Below are 22,024 nucleotides of genomic sequence, written 5' to 3' on the forward strand. Positions count from 1 at the left end.
CAGAATGATTCTTGATGCAGCTCTTGTGAAGTGATATGCGTGAGGAGAAATTGAATTCAAAATACTGGCGAATACCAGCAGCTCTGCGCTATACACATGCTGTTTCGCGAGGAGAAGCTCTATCTGCTCAACCAGAAATTTCAGCAAAGAAGACTGTTCTTTCGTCGTATCACTGTCCTCAATGAGGTCTGCAAGCAGTGAACCGACAAACTGCAATACTTTAGTATGTTTCGACTCTTTCGTCACCTCAGGTATATTATGCAAGCCTATCTCGAGTTCTTCTAGCAGCAAGGACAGGCTGGAGGTGTCGCATACTTGAGCTGGCAGAATCCTGCCTGAAGGAAGCGACAGAAGCTTCACTCCATTCAAGAAAACAGAAAGTGACAGATCAGGGAGAACTACCAAGGCGCATTTCACATTAGGTGAAGGATCATTCTCGATGAGAAGGAACCTAACGCACTGCTCATCGACAGAAACGGTCCAGAATTTCGTGTTGCAGATTCCAGGCAACTTAGATTTGAACTCCTCGTAAGATGAAACTTTGTTTCTTTTCTGTTCAAGCTCATTAGACTGAAGTGACTTCCTCATAGCCTCCTGCAAAGCAGCGTTTTCCCTTCTTGCTTTTTTCGTCTCTGGCGATTCACTCCGTCCAGGCGTTGAGGACAAGTATTTTGGGCAGTTTGGAAAAACAGAAGGCGCAGCATCAATCTTCAACTGTAGCCTGTCACGCTTCACCTCTATTATTTTCCCTGTCAGTTCATCTTGGTGTGACAACGTCGTAATGAAGTCGCCTGCGTGGAAGTGCAGTTCACACACCTGCACGAGAAAATGAAGCAAGGCCATTCGCCATGACTCTCCATTGCCTAAAACACTAAGTAAAAAGAGTCTGAATAGTGAACAGCTTTTACATATTTACACAGCTTTTACACAAGCCTTATGCACATCCACAGAACTAAATGCTTCCTGGACAATTCATACATAAGTGTAAGAAGTGATATCATTGCCTACAAAGACAGCATGCCTTTCCGGGAGCGACAGCTCACAACTAAGATAATTACCAGCGCCTATTAAGCAATATTTCAGAGTCTTACCCTCGAATGCTCTGTAGGTGTGAAATCCTTCCGTGGAATGGCTCGCAACCAGGCTTTTCTTCGTACTTCGTCTCTTGGGAAGCAATAAACACGTACTTTGGGACCATTCTGGTAGTTCCCGCGGCACCCGGGAACACAGCACCGGCCCATGTTTCACGAAGTTGCACTCGCTACACGGCAGGCAATCAGTTTCCCATTCGTGCGCTAGCACAGGTACGCACGCCACACAAGAAACGGCCACACGAAACAGACACAGCCGTGCGAGGAGCGAACGGAAATGCACCCAACGCCAGGCTGAAAGACTCAAGCAGCAGCTAGACGCTCACTGCAAGACTGCGTTCGTGTCTGTGCTTGCCCGGGCAAGCGCGAGCACATCGAGGGAGACAACCGAGCGGAGCGGAGCCGCGCTTGGTGAGCAGCCTGACCGGACACTTGGCGTGACGTAGCGCGTGTGGAAAGGAGGGCCTGGAGAGGCCTGAAGAAAGTATTTAGAGGGTGTTGCCCTAAGGGACCACCGGCTCTTCGCAGTGCATGTCCGGCCGAGGTCTATTTCCTGTTTTGGATTACAGTGATGACATCATTAACAAGTGTTCGCTATCAAACCCATGCTGTTTATTCTTGTCACTTACTGTTGTTCCTGTCATATTCCTTTCCATAGCTCGCTGTGCAGTCCTTTCTTTAATTCCATGCCTTTTTGTTAACGGCCAAGTTTCCACCTCATACAGGTGAGTTTAGTAGCAGGATAAAACTATGAGAGTATTTCTTTTCAGGGGACCTCATTAGCTGCTAGCTGTGACCAGAGAATTCCTGCTAAATGCCCTACTCCGCCTTTTTATTCCCCCGGTATTTTTCTTGATGTCCGGATATGCGGTCACTGCACCTGGCATCACCTTGTATTCCCTTATCCCTTTTAATACCTCCCGGACTACAGCTAACTGTTGATTTAAACCCGGACAACTGGAAATTAGTTTTCTTCATACTGCGCTGAGGCTTACCGTTGGGCTTTGTGCGGCCTCAATTATGCGTCGACATTAGCTAATTTTCTCTCATTTAAAATACTGAAGTCCGATCTGAAATAAAACTACCGCAAATAATATCAATAAACTAAGCATATTACAACCAATGATCATCAGAGTTATTACACACCCGCATTACGATTGTAATGTCGACACACAAATGCAAAAACCTTGTCACAACACGTGTTGAAAGCAATTGCAATTGTCATCTTTGCCTTGGTCTAATCAGAGAACGAAAAGCGAATTGCAATATTTTAACAAGCATAGCGAGCAGACCATTAAAGAGTCAACACGTTACTCCGCACGCAAAATCGTGTTTTGGGAAGTGCATCCCTTCCTTACTAATCACGCATTCCAAAAATTACAATAGCAAATTCTTGATCAACCGAACACGTACCTAAACAACAAGATCGATATCTGAAGTCTTAACCCAAATAAACTGAAATGTATGTTCGTCTAGCATACTGTTTTTTTTATTCTAACATACATACTCCGAGCCTGATGACGGACAATGATAAACTTTTTTTTTTTTCAACATGCACCTCCCTAGAATGATTTCGTTAAATCTGCACAATATGTACCACTGTATCCAGCGTTCTGTGTGACCTATGTGTCTTGTGTCTTCTTTTCATTGTTCGTTGGATTTGAATAATTTACAGGTTTTAGGGCTTTTCTGCGCAAATATTCTAGAACTAATTTATTTTTTACTTTGAAAGCTTGTATATTGTTTTTCGCATGGAAGCTTCTGCGCTCAATGTATATAGCTTTGCTTGATACGAATTTATTCTTTTGCGTATAAATTTAAATTCTGCAAGGTGTACATTTACCATTGCTAATATTAATATTATCATCCCTACGATTTTGTGCTGCTGCTGCCTTCTAGGGGACGAAGACTATTTATTGTCAAGCTCGCCTCCCCCATCCTTCATGGAAATAAAATTAAATGAAATGGAAGCGAAGGAAACAAGCAGGCAAATGATTAGTATGAACCCGTATATCGAACTTGCCTTTTACAACACAGGCGAGTATCAGTTCAATATCAGTACACTATTTACTCCATTGCTCGACCGTCGTGATTGCCGATTCCTTATCCCATGGAATGTAAAATAAAACAAAGTTGAGGCTGAAGTGCGTTCAGGCTTTCAAATGAAAGACTGAGCCCCCAACGTGAGATTAAAGCGACCGGCATGGCGTATCGCAAATCGCTGATTCAGCGGCGCCGGGAGAAACATGACACCGGAGACTGTGCTGCATGTGCTCCCAGCACGAGGACGAGCGTAAGTGCGCGATATAGACAGCGCCAGAGAATGCGAGAAAGGACATGCGTTTTTTTTTGTTTTGTTGTAGAGAGCGTATACATCCGCAGCGTCCCCGATGTGCGTTAACGGCAGAAATATATCCAACAACGAAGCAGATATAAGGCGAATGCGTAATCGCCGAGGCGACGGCACGACGCAATTCAGTGTTAATCGCGGTATCGGCCTTCTGTCGGAATCTTTCGGAGCTCTCTTCAAAACAAGGGCTGCATTGAAACCTTTTGCGCAGTAGCAGCGGTAACAGCTTTCCTAGTTGGAGAGCGCTCGAAGGCAGCTGCAAGAAAAAGCTCGCCGCATTGGGATCGATTGCGCCGCCGTCTCCCTTTGTTTTCTACATTTGCAGCCGGATTCCCGCCTTGCCCTGACCGCCATTATTACCTTTAGTCGAAAAAATCTCATTTTCCTGCTAAATCCTAAAGTTCCCCGAAAAAAAGAGAAGGTTCTCCAATTGAACACCATTGTGTGCCTTTAGTGCTATTAAGCCAGTAATAAAGGTAATTTTGCAATAAACGGAAGAAGTGTGTTGTGAGATGCGGTGCCGAAAGTTTATTTCGACCGAATAACTAAGGACTCAATGTCTTGAGAATTCCACGCACTATACTCAAGAAATGAAGCACGAACAAAAATACTTAAGAGCCAACACAAAGACATGAACATATTACCTCTAGAACAGGAAATGCAGGTGAGGATGATTAACACTTACAAAGAACCTTTGCGCTTCCGTAGTGAAATTAAGCTCCTCTTGGCGTCAGCTTCCCCGGGCTAAGATTTTCTCATTTTATTCGTGTATTAATTTACTTGTTCACGTTTCATTAGTTTAGTATAGTAGAGCCATATCCAGCTTTGCATTTGCACGCCACAGTCTTATACCCATCGAAAAAATTTTATTGTGCACCAAAACAGAATTAGGCTTCCCAGCAAACTAAACAGTGAAAAGGTGCCTTACACTGAACGTTCTGCACATTTTGTGCTTTCTGCGATTTTAGTTAAGCGGTACTTACACGCTTTCACAGCGTCAGAACCTGGTTTGCTGTGCCTCATAAAAGAGGCTAGTTTCTTCGAGTGTTACAGTGGGCCGCTTTCTGAACGCGCTGTCGTAAGAAATCCAAGGAAATGTCTTTATACCCTCAGGAAGCGGATTTAACTGTAAATTCTCACTGCATAATAAGAATAAAACAAGATAACGTTAGTGTTTCTTAAGAGCCAATGCAAAACCAAAAAGCTGCGAATGCTTTTCTGTGGTTTACTGTCAGGTCACATGGGTACGAGAGCGCATGTAGCCAAGAGCCACGTTTTTTAAGCCGAATGAGGGCACAGATTCCATCACCTGTAGCGGTTGTATTTCATTAGTTCCAACACAAAGCCCATGTGGCAGTTCGCGGGAAGCTGTACCTGAAACGTGTCATTGTGTTCACTGGCTTGAGAACTAGTCCTCTAAAAGCACTAACAGGATTTATGCCAGCATAGACACTGTGCCTATCGCAAAAGCTAGTGTTGATAAAGAGGCTTCGAAGGGTACGATTTCAGAAACCGCTAAACTGATCGGGAACAAACCAGGTAGTAGAGAACATTGACGTAATCTTATAAATTGCTGTGTAAGTTGCAGTAACGTTATACGTTACATTGAAAAGTTGTGATAATCTCAAAAATTAAAAAAATAATGTTATATATAGCTTGGTAAACATTACTTTGACATATTTAAACTGAACATTATACTAATAATGTGTTGTAAGTGTAATTTAGATGTTCTAATCGTATCTATAGCACCACATTACAAATTATAATGTTACTTTAATGGTCTAATCATAACCATTAAGAAACATTACCCGTATTTTCATGGAATGTATCTAATAATGCTTCACATTGTGCAGTAATACCGTTCTTCAACCAGAAGAACGTTGAAGGTAAACATGTCAGTGCCTGCCATAGATGGTGCCTGCCACACATTGCATGCACAACACCAAAACTTAATTAGAACGCTTTCGATATTACTCATCCCCCATACTCACTTATGACGCCCTTTGCGGTTGGCTATATACGCTTAAGGCCATGCTTTGCGTTAGAAAGTGAGTCTGTGACTTCCGTGTATTGGCTGTTGCGCGTGCCGTCTTTGTTGACCCTTGCCGCTTGCAAAGTATTGATTGCAATTGTGGTGGATCACAATAAGCGAGTCTGGTCTTGCAAAGTTACTTTACTATTCCACCTAACGTTACATATGTGCAGAATAACAGATTATTTGGCGAGTTGGTGCATGACGCAAGAGAACGGAGGCGCAGCTGTGACGGCACAAGAAACAGAAGAGAGTTGCTCACACTACAAACTGTTTATTTGACAGAAAAGAAGCTTATTTAAAGCACCGAACTCAGGCACGTGGCACACCGCTGGCTGTGTTCTGTGCGATCATGCGATGTGTGACGTTCCTGAGTTCGGTGCGTTAAATAAGCTTCTTTTCTGTCAAATGAACAGTTGGCAGTGTGAGAATGTGTCGTTCTCTTCGTTGTCCTGTCACAGTTGCGCCGCCGCCCTTCTCTTGCTTGCGTTGCATATATGCTGTTTAAATGGTTATGAAAAAAATTTTGTAATTTATATTGGCAACGTTTCAGTAACATTACAAAAGAAGGACATTAAGCACAATGTATGAACGTTTGACGAAAACAAAGAAGTGACATTGTTCTAACATTTCGGTGCTACCTGAAAACGGATTCCAAAAAGTGAATGCAAGGTGCTAAAGACGCTTTGTAATGGCACTCGTTTCAACAGTCTATAATGCCGCCACATGTACAGACATCGAGTCACGATCATGCGACTCTGATTCGAGCAGCGAACAAGTTACTGCGCAAGGCGCTGGCGGGGCATCAAGTACTTGACAACTGAGTACAAGTAGTGAGTTGTGTTGTGTTGCGTTGTGTTGTGTTGTGTTGAATAGCGGATAAGCGTCTGCGGCTATCATTCGCCAAGCCTAGGGCATTGTACTACATGTAGTGTGTATGCCACAAGCGCTTTCAGTTGTGCATAGAAACGAAAGAGTCCAGACTGGAAATTCATTACGATAGAGTGTACAGCCTTTGTCAAAAGTGTAGAGCAAAAGAAGTTTCCTTCTAAGGCCCGTTTCACATGCATGCGATTTTCTCCTGCGACACTGCGACTTCCGTCGGTCTGCGACTGGGGAGGGCAGTCGGCCTAGTCGCAGACGGCTTGCGATCGAGTTCCGTCCGGTTGGAATTCAGTCGCAGCGTCGGTGTGTTCGCTCTGCGACTGACCATTGGGGAGCGCCGAGACGGCGTGGGACGTGGTGTCACGTGGGAGCTATTGCCGCGGTGGAAGCAAAACTGTTTATTCTAATCAAAACATGCGAAATATTGCCTTGCATCTAAAAATACGCTGGTCATAAAATCATCAACACGTTCCGTGTGACATTTCTGTCGCGTTTAATAATGGGTTGCCTATGCAAACATCAAGAAACCTTGCCTCTGCCTCCGACCGAATTCGTTGTGTCGGTGTTGCATGTGAAAGCACTGACCGAAAATAGCACTGCGGCCTCACCGACTACACCGGATATTTTCGGTCCAGTCGCAGCATGTGAAACGGGCCTAAGCCGTGTATGGAGGCTCCTGTAGTATTCCTGACAGTCGTACTTGCTGGTGTAGGTAAGACCGAAAATCATCTTACCTTCCGGAGATTTTGGTCACTAAGGATGCATTACACGCCACACGGTGGGTGTGGCTCAGAAGTAAACACCTTGGGCTCTAAACACTTGACAAAAGGGGTTACGTATATATTTGCAATATAGGATCGAACAGTAATGTCACTATGTTAACAAAACCTGTGGTCAGTTACGAAGGTAAAGCGTGTTTCGTGGGCCCCGAGCTGCACCGTTTTTTTTTTTTGGTCTGCCCAGCTGACTTGTTTCCGGCACGAAGTATGCCTTGCGTTATTTACTCTGCGCCGTGTCGCAGCGCGTATGCCGCCCCCAAATTTCCCAGGAATGCTCGCAGTACACAGCAGAAGCAAAACTCGCTGACTCTAGCTGGACACTTTGAAGAAGGGATTCACATTTTACGAGAGAGAGACAGAAGAAAGGAAAGGCCGGGAGGTCAACCAGGCAGTGCCCGGTTGCTACGTGGCGTGTGGGGAGGCAGATAGAGGGAGCTTGTGCAAAGAATAGAAAAGCGCGAGCACAGATGAATGAGATAGCATGCACAAATATAAAATTGACGGTAGCGCAATCGGTGACAACACTTTTGATAGCCATACACAGGACGTTTACGTTTCTATGCTGTACGTTTAACGTGGTGGCACTGTTCGAGAGGTACATCCATTCTTATTTGCACGACTTGTGAACGGATGCCAAGAAGTCCAAAATATAAGCGGGATTCCGGACTCGCTCAGCCCAGCGGCACAAAACCGGCGAGATCTTTTCCTGCTTGAAAGAACACAAAATAGGGTATCGTGGAACAAAACATGCGCAATAATACGAAGCTCCCTGAGAAACTCCATCATTGCAGTTTAACGCGAATGTAGAGAACGGCCTGATCTACGGCATCGCGTGCGCTCAAAAAATATAACAAGCAATTCTTTCTGCGCGCATTGCAGTTTACTGCTGCTTCGCTTCATTACCGAGCAGACCGCGCATTTTTTGATTGGCCCTCTTGGTTTTGTTCGCATATCGCTACCAGCGCCGCCATTTGAGATTTACTTTTGGCTTGTGGTTTATGGGTTATGCCGGTTGAACGTCCCAAAGCGACTCAGGCTATGAGGTACGCCGTAGTGAACGGCGCTGCAAATTTCGACCACCTGGGGTTCTTTAACGTGCACTGACATCGCACAGTACACGGGCCTCTAGCATTTCGCCTCCATCCAAATTCGACCACCGCAGCCGAGATTGAACCGGCGTCTTTCGTGTCAGCAGCCGAGAGCCAAAACCACTGGGCCACCGCGGCGGCTTACTTTAAGCATTCACGCGTTTTCTTTCTTCAGCTTTACTCGCAACGACTGTGCGACCTTTAGTTCCGACGAGGCCCCAGTGCAGTAGTGATGCAACGAAATCTGTTCCCAAATCTGCCGGCCAGCTTCTCCGACTCGCAGCAGCCAGACTACACCGCTCCAATGAAGGGGCCATAGTTTTTCCCAGTTTCGAAACGCGCCTGCCACTAGTGGAAGGACAAACAAAACGGTTCAATTACGCGAGTACGCTTTTTCGAATCCGAACCAGAGGGAGCTGCGAACAGCAACACAGGCAGCGGTGTCGAACAGCGTTTCGCACCGATTGCCGGTCGCTCTCGCTGCACTCGTGACGCACAACGGGACAGGCTGCGTGCGGTAATGGCGCATTTCGACATCATTGCCAAGGAGAACGGACGCGTGAGTAACTCACGTAAGAGGATATCAGCGAGGAGGAGGTGCGGACGCTCCGCGAGCCTCCTCGAACGGGCAACTCTGCGCACGAGCCGAGCGGATCAAGCACTCTGTCGCTTCCCTGATCTCCCACGGTAAGCAGCTTTTCGAGCGATCGGCACAAGTATATATCTTCCCTGGTGCAAAAGTCCGCCGTTTTTTTCCGGTACGAGACCACTACAGCCGAGTGGCTCTCAAGAAGCTGCCCAAGCTGCTAAGCGGTTATTTGTACGGCTGTAGTTTCCCCCGTTCCCTACTTTTATCACGAAAACATATCTTTTCCCTCTGTTCCTCTGTTTTCTCGGCTGACCTTCGACGCACTAGAAGGCCAGGAAGAAAACGTGAAATAAATTTTCGTGAGCACTAAGTGAAGCTTAAACCGCCAAAACCTCTTATACGTGCTTCGTCAAATATTTTTATTCGCGCCTGCAGAGTTCAGGCATTTTGCTCGGTGAAAGGACGGCTCAGCTTTAAATAAAAATGAGAATAAAAAATCCTCGCCTAAACCCTCCACGAAGTTTTCGTCTTCCGTTGCGAAGTGCTTCTATTTTTTTTGTTTTCATTCATCTTTCTTCGAAATTTACCGCACTATTTTCAGCTTCCTCAGGATTAAAAAACCGAAAAGGAATTCGCCGTGTGGCTGATATTGCGGCGCGGCCGAATATTTTACAACCCTGGAAAAATGAAAGCAACTGACTGGTATGAGCACGCAAACACACGCGACCCTACTTGTGGTCAAGTGAACCTCCTCAACGTCGAGAATAGTGCGTTCTTTACGAAGACGGCCATCCCGCGGATATTCTTGATGGCAGCTATAAAGCTGGCGCCCTCAACGTCTAATAAAGCGTTCAGCGGTTTAAAACGTGGGCAACCTCGGGTTAGCAAAACATGGCGACCAGGCATACTGGCAACTCCCCCGACCGTAAAGTCTGGCCACCAAGGACGAGAAACAACTAGGGGCGCCCACTGTGACCCTGCAGTGTGGAAATAAACGGAAGGTTAAGTAGAAATGCAAGAAGTACGCTTCAAATGTGGACAAACAATTAACACCTACGTCCCTGACTCTCTGTGCAAGAAACACCATGGTAACGCTTTCCAAGTGCCGGTTTAAGTAAATATGCCCCAAAATAAACACTCCCAAGGTTTGTCACCACAGTAAGAGCTTTTTTGACAAAATGCCTGGCTGTATAGTATACTTTATAAGTTGTCAATGTCTTCTTGTGCATACAGCTTCCTCTTCCCTTCCGTCCCATTGTCAAAGCATCTTCATGCCGGTCTCGTACCCTTGAGTTTCACTGCAGAAGTTTTAACACATGGTTTTCGAGCCCACTATTAGTCTTCTGTAGTGCACCGCAGTTAATAACGTGAACTTTCATGCGTAGTCAATCCGTGTTCGCCTCCCCCTCCACCCTGTTGTTTCCAAACTGGGAAACGAGAATGAAAAGAGTAATATTTTCATAGAGAGAGTCCGCAAATTTCATCCGGGGTCAGACTTGCTAAGTTTCCTCACGAAATTCGCGCAGTCACACTAAGTGAACATCAGGCCATATACCGGGAAGTCCTGCCGTGTGCCGTTGACACGGCAGTAGGAGTCCCTATATATCAGCAAGCAGTCGTTACATCGGCTGTACTGGCAATTTTATGGCTGAACATCCGGAACTTTTTCACTGGCGACAGGCTGTCGCATGTGACGCAATAAACCTAAAGGTTTAAAAGAATAATGGCGCGTACGCGTGCTACAATGAATCTGAAAAAAAAGAGTTTTGTATTGCAGATAAGTCGATTTGATCTTCACTCTGAATGAATAGTTTACCATTATTAGTTTGCATTTGATCAGGCTGCTAAAGGCATTCGGCTTTCATTACAGAGCAAGCAAAGCGAACTGTTGCCACGCAACCCTATGCAGTGCTGCACTGACGTGGCTGGTCATTCGCTCACCATTTAAACTCGGCTAACTGATTCCAAGACGGCATGCTGCAGTTTATAAATGTTTCTCGGACATTTTCTGGTTTTTTAAATTTCGTGCGGGAGTACTTAGAAGGGCCCCAATGGTTTAGATTGCCATGACTTGAAGATTTTGGCACACGTAATTGCGACTCAAACACCTAAGCTTGCTATGCATTTAGCTCGCGGTACAAAATTGTGAAAAGCTGTACTTGGTAAAAAAAAAATCACTTGGTTGTTTCGAGAGACGATGCACTTTGCTTTCGATGACTCGTGAATGCTGCGCGTGGAAAGCACTTGTCGCAGCGACGAAGGCTGCGAAATAAACCTGGTTGCCTGCGCATGAAACGTATTTTGGAGAAGTTATTGTTACATACGGCACACTATTGCAAAAAGTGATGGAGACCACAAAATTTACAAATGTTTTTTTTTCTGCTTTATAACACAGGCCAAAATACACATTTAGTGATTAAGCTGTCCGGTGCCAGTGCCGCAGACATGCATTGGCGAATTCATTCATAAAACTAAACATCAATATTACTGTTCAATGATATATTTTCAAATAATTTCATTTCATTTAATTTCGTCGAAGACCCCTTCGAAGAGGAATTGCATAAGGGCAGAAATCTGTAACAAAAATTTCAATGTGTCGTTGTCACATATATGTTTTATCTACAATGGTATTTATATTTTCGACTACCGGAAATTTATTTTCAATGCTCGTTCTAAATGCCACGCTAAATAATAAATGTAATGATAAATGGCTTCAATACTAATTTCCCTCCTTCCCTTTTAGACTTCGTCCACTTGCTCACGGGCCCGGCCTGATTAGGGTGTCCGACGGCAGCTTCCAGAAGGGCTCGAAAATATCGATGCCGAAGAACGAAGCACGACTGAGTCGGGCAAGGCAGAAACGCAAGTAAATACTGTGTATCAGCGCTCGATTCGCGCGGAGTCCAAAGCGCATTCACCCAATAGCAATCGAAGTTCTGCGCGGTGAAGGTGTAATGGGTACCTCACATTCCTTCGGCGCAACTTTTGTCTCAGCTCCCGGCGACACGAAGAAGGAATAAGTGCACGTAAGCGCAAGAACACCGCGTTTACAAAATTTCATGAAAGAAGAGCGCGAAAGACCGAATCGAGGGCCCACATTATAGTGCGCACCAAAGTACGCGCTCTCGAATCACACCGCAAGCTAATCTCAACGGCACGGGGCCGGGCCAGAGAGGCCGAAAAATGGGCGGAAAGAGAGAGCGGCGGAAAGCAAAATTCCCCGCAGAGAACAACGCGGAGGCATTTTTAAAGACCCTAAGCGGATTCACGAGCGCGCACGAAGAGAGCTCGGCCGCCCCCGCTCCGAAAGCCGGAGCAATCGCCGGTCCCGGCTGCTGCCCCCGGCGCCGCCGATCTGTGCGCTTATCCTGGCTCTCAAACCCCGGTACTGTACCCTCAATTGGCGTTTTAAGCAACCAAGCTCGCTCTATAGCTCTTTCGCTCGCACTGTACGAGAGCTGCACGGCCGTGCGCGAGCCGGCAACCGCCAAAGGGTGCGCCGGGACGCCGAAGGAAGCAGGTTGCGAAGAAGGTTGCGCCTTTATAACAATAGGGCAGCAGCCAGCAGGGCTGTAGCCGACGAGGAATCCGCACCACCAGAGCCGTGAAGCTCTCCCGAGCCCTGGAAACATGCACCATTAGCTGAGGGTGTGCACGCGTAGAAGCCCAGATTACGCGGAGAGTCCCGCTTCGGCGTTTTTCGCGAAATACCTTTTTTTTTTTTCGTGAACGGAGAGGATGGCGCCAAGGGGTTATGCAGATATTGCCACGGCTCTTCAATCGCCGGAGTTTGGCGAGGCTTATGCATGCGCGGCGAATGAATTGCTCGGGACGCGCGGTATATTGTCGACGGTGCCTAGCCAGGTAACGGGAAATTAAAGGTGCTCGACCAGCAACAGTTGCCCTACAGAATGGCGGATAAAATATTTCAATTAACTTAAGCCCCCAGCTGACCGAGTTTTTTTACGAGTGCGAGGAGGCCCTTAACGTGCATTGTGCGAGAGCTAGGCGGCATATATGAACCCGCTGTATCACGAAGTTTCCTTTAAATAAGTAACTTTGAGTATCATTGCGTGCTGCGCTGCATTAGCGCAAAGTGCGCGTGTATACAAGCTCAAGGAAACGCCAACTGCACGTTGAAAACAACAGGAAAATTAAGTGACGAAGATACAAATGCAGCACGGTGGGGGCATTGTATGTGAGAACCGTACTGATTTTCAGCGCCACTACGTTGCAAATGCGACAGACGTGTTCCATACACTTCCGAAAATCGTGCCAGGCTTTCAGCTGAGCAAATTCGCCAATCCGAACGCGTACAGAGAATTTAGCGCTGCTGCGAAATACATAGCACGTTTCAGACCTATATTTCTGTTTTCTTCTGAACTTAGCTCCCCGTCAAGCTGCCCGCATTGCAGCGCTGGTTTTCGCACATGCTCACCATCATCTGCTTCAAGCTTAGCGGGCAGGAAATGCTCTGATACGGTGATCTAGTTCAGACAACGTAACTTGTGTCTTGCTAGTGCAAGTTCCCAGTGATAGCGACAAAGTTGACCTCCCTTCGTCCTCTTGAGTGCGCGCGAGTGCATGGAGGTACTACTACCGACAGACGTGCCAGTCGACTGCGTCCCGTGATGTCGCTACGGATAATGTCACTTTCCGGTGTTTGTGTTGGAGCCCGACGTGCAATGGCAGGCGGCCACTTTAGTTTGTTCCATAAAGCATCCTACCCCTTCCTTAAATTCAATTCCGTGCACCTATGTGTGCTCCACGAGAACAAAAAAAAAGGCCCGCAAAGAAGAAGCAAGAGAAGCAAATTTGAGCAACATCCACAAGTTTGCTTCAATTTTCGAGAGAAAAAATGAGCTCGCGGAAAGTTTTGTTCTGGATTGAAGCTTTGAATTTACTGGTTGGGTCCAAGTTAATTTCAGTGCAAAGTGTGATGGAAAAAAAATATCCAGCGGGTGATCTTTAAACTCGATCTTCATGAGGTAGCAAGCATAAACTCAGAACCCTGTAAGTCAGAACAGTTCTCTTAGATGGAACAAGAAAATAAGTTATTTCTCGTGATATAACCATACAAATCTCAATGCTATGACAGCGAATGTTCCGTGTTAGTACTATTCGCCCCAACATGGCTGTTTAAAAAAGATCTACACGGCTAACATCAACATAACCTACGTGTTCGTTGCAAGACTACTTTTACAAACGCTCCTTTACTTTCTCTGCTAAAGAAAAGCAAACCCAAGCAGAGCCCAATGGTTATAATGCTGTAGATTAGGGCTCAAAATTCTGAGTTCGCAAATTTAAGTTAATAAAGGCTTCATACACTGCAAAGTACTGAATAACGACGCCCACAATTGATGAAAGTAGCTAAGGTCGTCTTCCACCCTTCTAAGAAAACTGAATTACGAAGCAGGAAGCACGCATGCGGCAGATGCCGCTAACGGGGAGGAAATATTTGTCTTACCTTATTCTCGTCAAAAACCCGGAAAACCAGCGATGCAAACTTCGAGGGATCACCTTGAGGAAAGAATTGCTTGTATATCCTCAGAAAACCCTGAAACATGAAAACAGTGAGATGCAAGGTGAAACATCACGTATCCAAATCAAACGTACCTTTTATCACGCACCAAAGAGACCAAAACTGGTGCAAAACGATCATTTATTTATAAAATCGATTTTGATTCTTGCAGTTGTTCTTGGCGATTGTTTACCCTAGGCGATAAAAGTGAATTTGTTGCGGCCAAAGAAAAACGAAGGAAAGGGTACTACTGTAATAGCGTTGAATTAAGTACACGTGGGGTAGCAAAAGGGCACTGTCGATCACACTGAACTGTCGAAAATCAAGGTACCGCTGTTTTCAGACGTCGCGTTCGATAATTATAGCGGACTGTGATCTGTGGGGCAGTGCGAAGGTCATCAGTTCTGATAGCGCACAGTATGGGTCAATTTTAAGGCTGACTGGTTCGCCAAGACTTGATGGCAATATGCGGCGAATGATGCGCGCGTACTACTTATCACAGCAACTGAAACCACTCACTGAGCGCTGCGCCTACCTTGGTCTCAAAGCAGCTAGAAATTGACTGTTTCATTTGTCTTAGACCAACGATAGGGCTTCCAGGGTACAGAAGACCCTTGCACCTCCAAACATAACAACCAAGGAGGCACACAGCATACGTGTAGTATTTCCATGTGGATAGTGCGTTTATGAAGCGTTGTTCGTGACCGTTACTTCGCGACTGAACACTCAACTCACTCTAAAATTTAATACTTGATGATTTTTGGACTGAGGAAAAGACAATTCTTGGACGTTAACGTTATGTCTCCTCGTCTATACCCAGGGCCTAAAGTCAGGGGGACTCCGTGGGCCTCAGACCACCCTCCAGTTTTGACACTGAGACCCCCCGTACTAGAATGTAGAGACTGCATGAATCCGAAGCAGGCAATAATTTTTTATTCTTCTTGTCACTGTTGGCAGGAAGTTTTTCTCTACCGTTTTGAAAATTTCATGCTGAAGGTAAAAGCGCAAAAAACAAGGACACAGAAGAAGACTGACAACACGAGCGCTCACTTACAACTGATTTTATTTCATGCAAGAAACGGAATTTTATACTCTCATGAGCATGAGCTCTCATGGCACATGAGCATTCATTGGCTAAAATGAAAAAGCAAAGGAAAAGAGGGTCGTCGTCCTCTTTTTCACAAGTGCAAAGTCCTTTACGGCAACAAATGTCAAATTACGCGAGAAATTGAGGCTTTGGATATAGCGCGAGGTGGCGATGACTGCGTAAGTTCTCCGTTAATTCTGCTGCCACAAAAAGAGATGCCCTATCTTACATCTTTCAAGTGTGACGCTCGATGACTTATCTTTCACCACTCTGTGGTAATGCCTTGCAGGCATTATCGAGAGTATAAAATTCCGTTTCTTGCATGAAATAAAATCAGTTGTAAGTGAGCGCTCGTGTTGTCTGTCTTATTCATGTCCTTCTTTTTTGCGCTTTTACGTTCAGCATGGAAAACCAACTCGCCCAAACGCGGCCATTATCGAAAATATTACCGTTAATTTTCGTAAGAGCCATTAACATGTTTTCAAAAACCCAAGAGGCAGGAAAATAAAAAGTGCGCAGCACTACACAAAGGCTGAAGAAAAAGGCGAACCCGTGTCCTCGCACCACGAGCTTTCCAGAGCTGTCCACTCAGCTCCAAGGCTACACGACAACAAGAAGCATACCTGCAGAGCGTGGGGATCGCTTTTTTCAGGTCTGTGTCAAAAACTGAGCTAACTACGAGCGTTAAAAATGATTTCTCCTGTTTTATATAAAACGATGTATAAAACGGTCAACCAGCTGCTTTCCCTCTCTTCCTCTATTTCCTTGTCCACCTGTGCTCAAACCACTAGAGACCCCTCTGCGATGGAGTCAGGCCTTAAGCACTGCCTATACCCCCAGTACAAAATACCCCATCTAATTGTTCCTCTTCAATTGGTCTAGGGATTCTCTAAACAACACGGACAGATCACATGACTTTTGGACCTCACCGCAGAAAGACCGGCCACACCACTGTCGCCGGGAGAATATGCATCGGTATGTTACAGTATGCGGTGCACAGAAAGAGTTAGCGGTATGCGTATCGCAAATACAGTTTGGTGGCTAGAAAGCATACATTTAGGGACAGTTTTTGCGCCGGAAATTCTGATTTCCTCATTCGTGCCTGAAATATACGTATTCTTCTGAAAACACCACAGTCTATCTGCAGTCTTATTTAAATCTCATATGCTGAATACCTGAGGAATCCGCTGCCTCACCACCAATATATTAGCAAAAGCTATTGAACTAAGGTTCTGCAAAGGGTTCATAGACATTGTGTCCCGTGGTAGATGTACGCAGGCGAGACCTTTTGAGAGCGTCAGCTCTTACTCATCACGTTTCGAGATTTCGTGGGGTCTGCTACTACCCTTGATCACAGCGCCATCTGTGGCAGCAACTACTCATCACGTTCCGAGATTTCGTGAGGCCTCTTACCACCATGAGATCAAAGCGCCATCTGTGGCTACAACTAGAAAATAGCGCATCGCGCATTGATACTTGTAGCGCCATCTACAATAGCACTGCAGAAACAACCACCTGCCGCGTGCCAATAATGACGTCACGGTCCAATATGGTGGATCGAGGTGGAACTATGTGAGTATGACGTCAGGGGACGAAATGACGGTATAGTTTCGTTTGTCGAATCCAAGATGGCAGCCATTAAAATTGGTTGTGCCCTCTCATCCCTTCCCCCTCTCACCAAAAAATATCCTAAAATGGGTAGGAAAACTGCCCCGTTGCGGGAGCGCTGTACATGTATACATTCGTTCCGCTCTATATACTCCGACAACAACGGGCACCCATCCGGGGGCAGTTGTACACCGAGTTTGGTAGGCAAATAAAATCCTACGGGATGCGGTATAGAAATAAAACCACAATTAATAATAGGTAAACATTGTATACTTGCAATTACTAATTGAACCGTTACCATATCGCACCGCAAGCCGAATTCTAGGCTCACCTTGACCCCCCAAACGAAGAAAATTCCGTTTGGGACGTATCTTGAGGGGGTATAACTGGACAACGGGCGCATTCTTCTTCGCTTTCTTCGTCTAGTAAACCAAACAGTTAACGCTCGTCACTTCAACGTCTTCCAGACTATGGCGGCCTTTCTCTTTTTAAAGCAGTCATTGTTCGTGATCACTCACTGAGCCTAGAAACTATTAGAAAGTAATATATGTTAATCCGATAAGGACACAATAGACAAATTTCTGTTCTTTGATTTTTGAATAAATCAGAAATACTCGTCCTCAAAATTTCTCCAAATTCTGGTTTATCCGATAGACGCCCATTTTTAGGCGAGTCTGCCGAGAAATATCAAGAACTGTGCCCTCTCTTTTGCAGAAATTTTGTAACGTACATCTCAATCCGTGCCATCCTGCGACAGGCAGTGCGTCGAAGGGCAAAAGGACAGGGCTAAAACTATGACAGTAGTATTTTACCCCAGTTTTAGGTGGGTCACCTTTGTGCTTACTGACCACTGCTCTTCTGTCAGGAAGCCCTATCATGGACTTCATTTCTGGCACTATTCCGACTCGCGCATGCCAACATACTGTTGCGCAGGCTTCCGAGATCAGTAGATGAAGAAAGCACACGAGCCAAGAAGGTGGTGAAGATATGCACCACAATGCAGCACCAATATGCTGTGGCGTGGCTGAGAAACTGAGCCATATGTTGTCGCATAAAACCTTGGGAGACAACTCTCCTGTCCCTCGTTTAGTTTTCGCGCTGCTGACATCTTCCCATCCTGCAGGGTACTCCCTACTGCTTCTAGCGCCAGATGCACCAGATAAACACGAACATTAAAAAATGCAATTCTGTCAAATTTGAGGACTAAGGCGCTGTTTGTTGCCCTCGTTAGACAAAGGAATCATCGCGTCATTTTGCGGGTGAGGTTTTACAAAGTTAATCCTCCAATGTGGCATAGATGGCAGAACTTGTATGGTTCTCGCGCATACAAGTCGTGCGACTCATCCGCCCTTTCACGTTACGCTTAGAATTTCCAAGTTTCAGTTGCGCCCAACGGGAGCGTCGAAAAGGCGTTTTGCTTTGCTTTCAAAGAGAAGGAAATGTCCCTTGCCTTGAGTCGGTAGGAGTCCCTTGATGTCGCATATGCAAACATTGCAATATGCTTGAGTATATTAAAAGCTGTACAGTTCCAAGAAACCTTTCTTCCAGTGGCTATCTTTTGTAGCACTACCGAGCTTATGTCTGCTAAAGACTTACCTGAAGCTTGGAATCAAAGCAATAAAACTCTTGAAACTCGGAATTGCGTGCATTATGAATTGGAAACATCAGAAATGTCCGAAATTATAGAAAAAAAAAAGAAGTCAAGAAAAAAACCCTGCGCATTTGCTACATATACACCGAAAACGCAGAACCCTTAACATAATTAACCTTGCTCGAGACACACTTGCGGCCTACGAAGCAAACTTCTGCAGCAAGGAAATTGAACTTCCGTCTAGCCACTTTGTCGACAAAAAGGAAATGAATGCAGTACAAAGTAAGGCTTTATTAACTGCATCACGCATACATGTACGCTCCTCGTCAAAAGAGTTCAGGCCTCATCGTTTATTTTCAGCCCGGCAGTGGAACATTTATGGCACTCTTGAAGCTCTAGATCTCTACCGCGCAGAGTAGAACAGCCGTACTCATCTTTCAATACGTTTTGGTGTTTAGGAGTGTCGTAGGAATTCTACTATAGTGGTCTAAAGCACACCGTGTGGGCCGAAGACCTTTGACGTAGGCTATATATTTCTCATACTTATTTAAATCATGCGTTACTGTTGCAAAGCATATTTTTCGCCTGCTCCCAAAGCTATAATTGGCTTTCAGCGGCTATAGATAAGAGCTTGGTTCAAGTAACATCGTGATACTTCAATGACGATATTTAGAAGCCATCAAGAATGTAATATCAATCTTTGCTCTACACCCTCTGGCATAAAAAACCGGCCGTTTGTTTCACAAAAATTTAAAAATTAGCGATAGATGTAATGACGCTTTACATAGCCCTTGACATTTGCGTCTGCTGCCTTAGAAATAACAATTCGGAATATGAAGTCACCGTCAGCCAATAACCCTCTGGAACATACTTCATACATGGGCAGAAACAATGTTGGCAATCGACCACAGTTAACATTTTTTTTTATTCGCTCCCCCCGAGTACTGGAGTTTGGCGGAGAAAGTCCATTAGGTGATTTACCGCATGGGAATGTAACTTTGGATTTTTTCTTTTCGCTCACCTGTTCTGTGAGTTGGCCATTCGGACAGTCCTTAAGAAATCCCTTGTACCTGCAAGCAAAAGAAAGGATATATTATTCGCACTGCGAATGACAACTCGTTGTTTTTACACTTCCCACAGAAAAAAAACTAACAAAAAATCCAAGGCACTGATAGAATGAAACCGAACTTCAAGTATTAAGAAATAGTATGACGCAAGACTGCTTCCCCAGTTGCACCATACACTACAGCGGCTGTGATATCGAGCCCTTGCAACACCCTACAAGAAGGTCCCGGTACGGTGGCCACAGCTTAAAAGGAGCGACAGAAAGGAACGATAAGAAGAAGCGGCAGAAGGGCATGTAACGAGCGAGGGCTTAGTTTCCCGACAGGACCATAATGGCAAGGCCCAGTTTCGCACTACGATACTCCGCAGAAGTAAATTAAAAACATTTCCACACGCTGAAGATTTATATCAAAATGTATTTGCTGTTTATCGCTTTTACGGATAAAGAAGCTGAATATTATTCGAATGAGAATGGAAAAAAGGTTCCATTTTTTCCCGATATTTCGTGCTCACATTAAACAAAAATATAGGGCGCGACTAGTTTCGAATAAATATAACAGTTCTCATAAAGACGAACCGTCAAGTTTCCCGTTAAACGACTACTGAAAATTATCACTCCATACTTAAGAAAATTTCCGTGCCTCGGTTTTCATCAAGGGCAATTGCGACGCAGTCTTATTTTTGTTTTCGTTCATGCACTTTTGAAACATGAGGTATCGAATGGTCATCTTTGATGTGTATACCTTTCACTTCGCAATGCAGTTTTTTTTTTTAAATCCGATCTTTTACTGAAGCAAGTGATGCGAATGTTTCATGACTCGCGAAATCAACAATGCCACTCAGTACAGACCGCAAGCCTACGGCGACCACGGCTGTATACGATATACGCATCGAGAGGGATTCAGCTCAAGACTGCAAGAATTTTTTTCAAGCATTTTTTGAGTGATTCCATGTACTTTAACCGCTAATTATTTCTATGGTAGGTTTGGATTCATATGTCAGACCGTCGCTATAATAATGTGTTGGGTTGTGTTGGGCTGGGTTTAATGGCACATTATGCAGCTAAGGCCATCGTGCGCCCAGCACAAGGTATAGAAGTTTTCTGCAGAATTATCTAAAAATGTGAAAGGTGATCGGTGGTGTAGAGGACCTAAAACGTTTATTTTGCTGCCTAGTGGTGACGAAGTGAAGAGATTTTAAAAATGGCCGCTAGTAAAAGCATTGAAGAGGGTCGGGTAACCTCAGTGACCATCCATGGCGGGGCAAGTATCTCGAGGCTCCCAACCAATCAAGAAAGCCCTCAGCCTTCTTCTCAGATGTGAGAAAGTGGCTGAGGTGTATTGTAAAATCAAGCGAAGCACTGGGTAAGAACTCACAATTTCTGAAGAAAACCTGATTCTCTTAGAAAGTTAAAAACACAATACATGTCAAGAATTCTATTATCACTTAAGAGCGGCGCTGGGTGAGAAGGAATGCATTCGTTATAAAAAAAGACTAAAATACTTCTCCCTAAGATTTTCCAGTTTAGAACATGCCAATAAAATATGGTACAGTGTGAGCTCCTCTTCAGATTTTTCACAAACAGGATTGTCTTGTTTCGTCAGTAAGCAGTTACGTGTCAGGTGTGTATGTACCATGCGAAGGCGACGTACGATTCCTTCAATAAAAACTTTATGGTGTCTGCACGACTTTCATTCATCCAAGGTGGGCTTTATGAACTGTATTTTGTTGTTGAACTCATTATACCACTCTTTCTGCAATTTGTTCTTAAATTTATTATGTATCAACTTCATGCCGTCTTTATAAGATATGTTCACATTTTTTATTTCACCACTCCGAGCTGCTGAGTCAGCTCTCTCGTTACCCTCTATACCGAGGCGGCTCACGACCCGGCAGAAGCTAATCACATGTACTTGTGTGGTTACATTTTCTGTGTTGTGTATGATGCGGCCTATTTTGCCTAGAGGCATACTCACTGCATAACATTTGGCAGTAAATATTGATACATAACTTGGCAATCTCACTATTTTTCCCACTTCCCCTGTGCTACTGCACTTCCAACGTGCGTTGTTTTCGAGCCATCGGTGTAAAATTCTATGTAGCTTGCATATATCTCTTTCAAAGCCAAGTATTCTTGTAGTATTAAGTGTTCATGTTGTGTTTGCTTTTTTGCAAAACTGTGTTAGCGTGAAGTCGCACGCAGCGGGAAGGCAGTACCATGGCAGCAATGGATCGTGTCTGGGGGCAATTTTAGGTAGGGCATCTTGTATTCCAAGTTCATGACATGCATCTTCAAAGCATAATAACAAAGGTCTGATTGTTTGTGGTTTATTATTGA

General features: G+C 44.9%; 1 protein-coding gene across 2 annotated transcripts in view; it reads right to left on the reverse strand.

Annotated features, from left to right (window-relative positions):
- Nucleotides 1-22,024, reverse strand: part of LOC144115549 (frequenin-1-like) — a 250,444-nt gene that overhangs the window by 50,470 nt on the left and 177,950 nt on the right. Inside the window, exons 3-4 of one of the 2 annotated variants that reach the window (XM_077649976.1) lie at nucleotides 19,643-19,691; nucleotides 14,282-14,371 (exon numbers count right to left, since the gene is read on the reverse strand). In XM_077649976.1, coding sequence (XP_077506102.1) covers nucleotides 14,282-14,371; nucleotides 19,643-19,691 — 139 coding nt within the window. Of the gene's footprint in view, nucleotides 1-14,281; nucleotides 14,372-17,361; nucleotides 17,442-19,642; nucleotides 19,692-22,024 lie in introns of those variants that run through there. The other variant, XM_077649977.1, reaches the window with a different exon arrangement.

The sequence above is a fragment of the Amblyomma americanum genome, chromosome 1, assembly GCF_052857255.1.
Source record: "Amblyomma americanum isolate KBUSLIRL-KWMA chromosome 1, ASM5285725v1, whole genome shotgun sequence".
Lineage (NCBI taxonomy): Eukaryota > Metazoa > Arthropoda > Arachnida > Ixodida > Ixodidae > Amblyomma > Amblyomma americanum.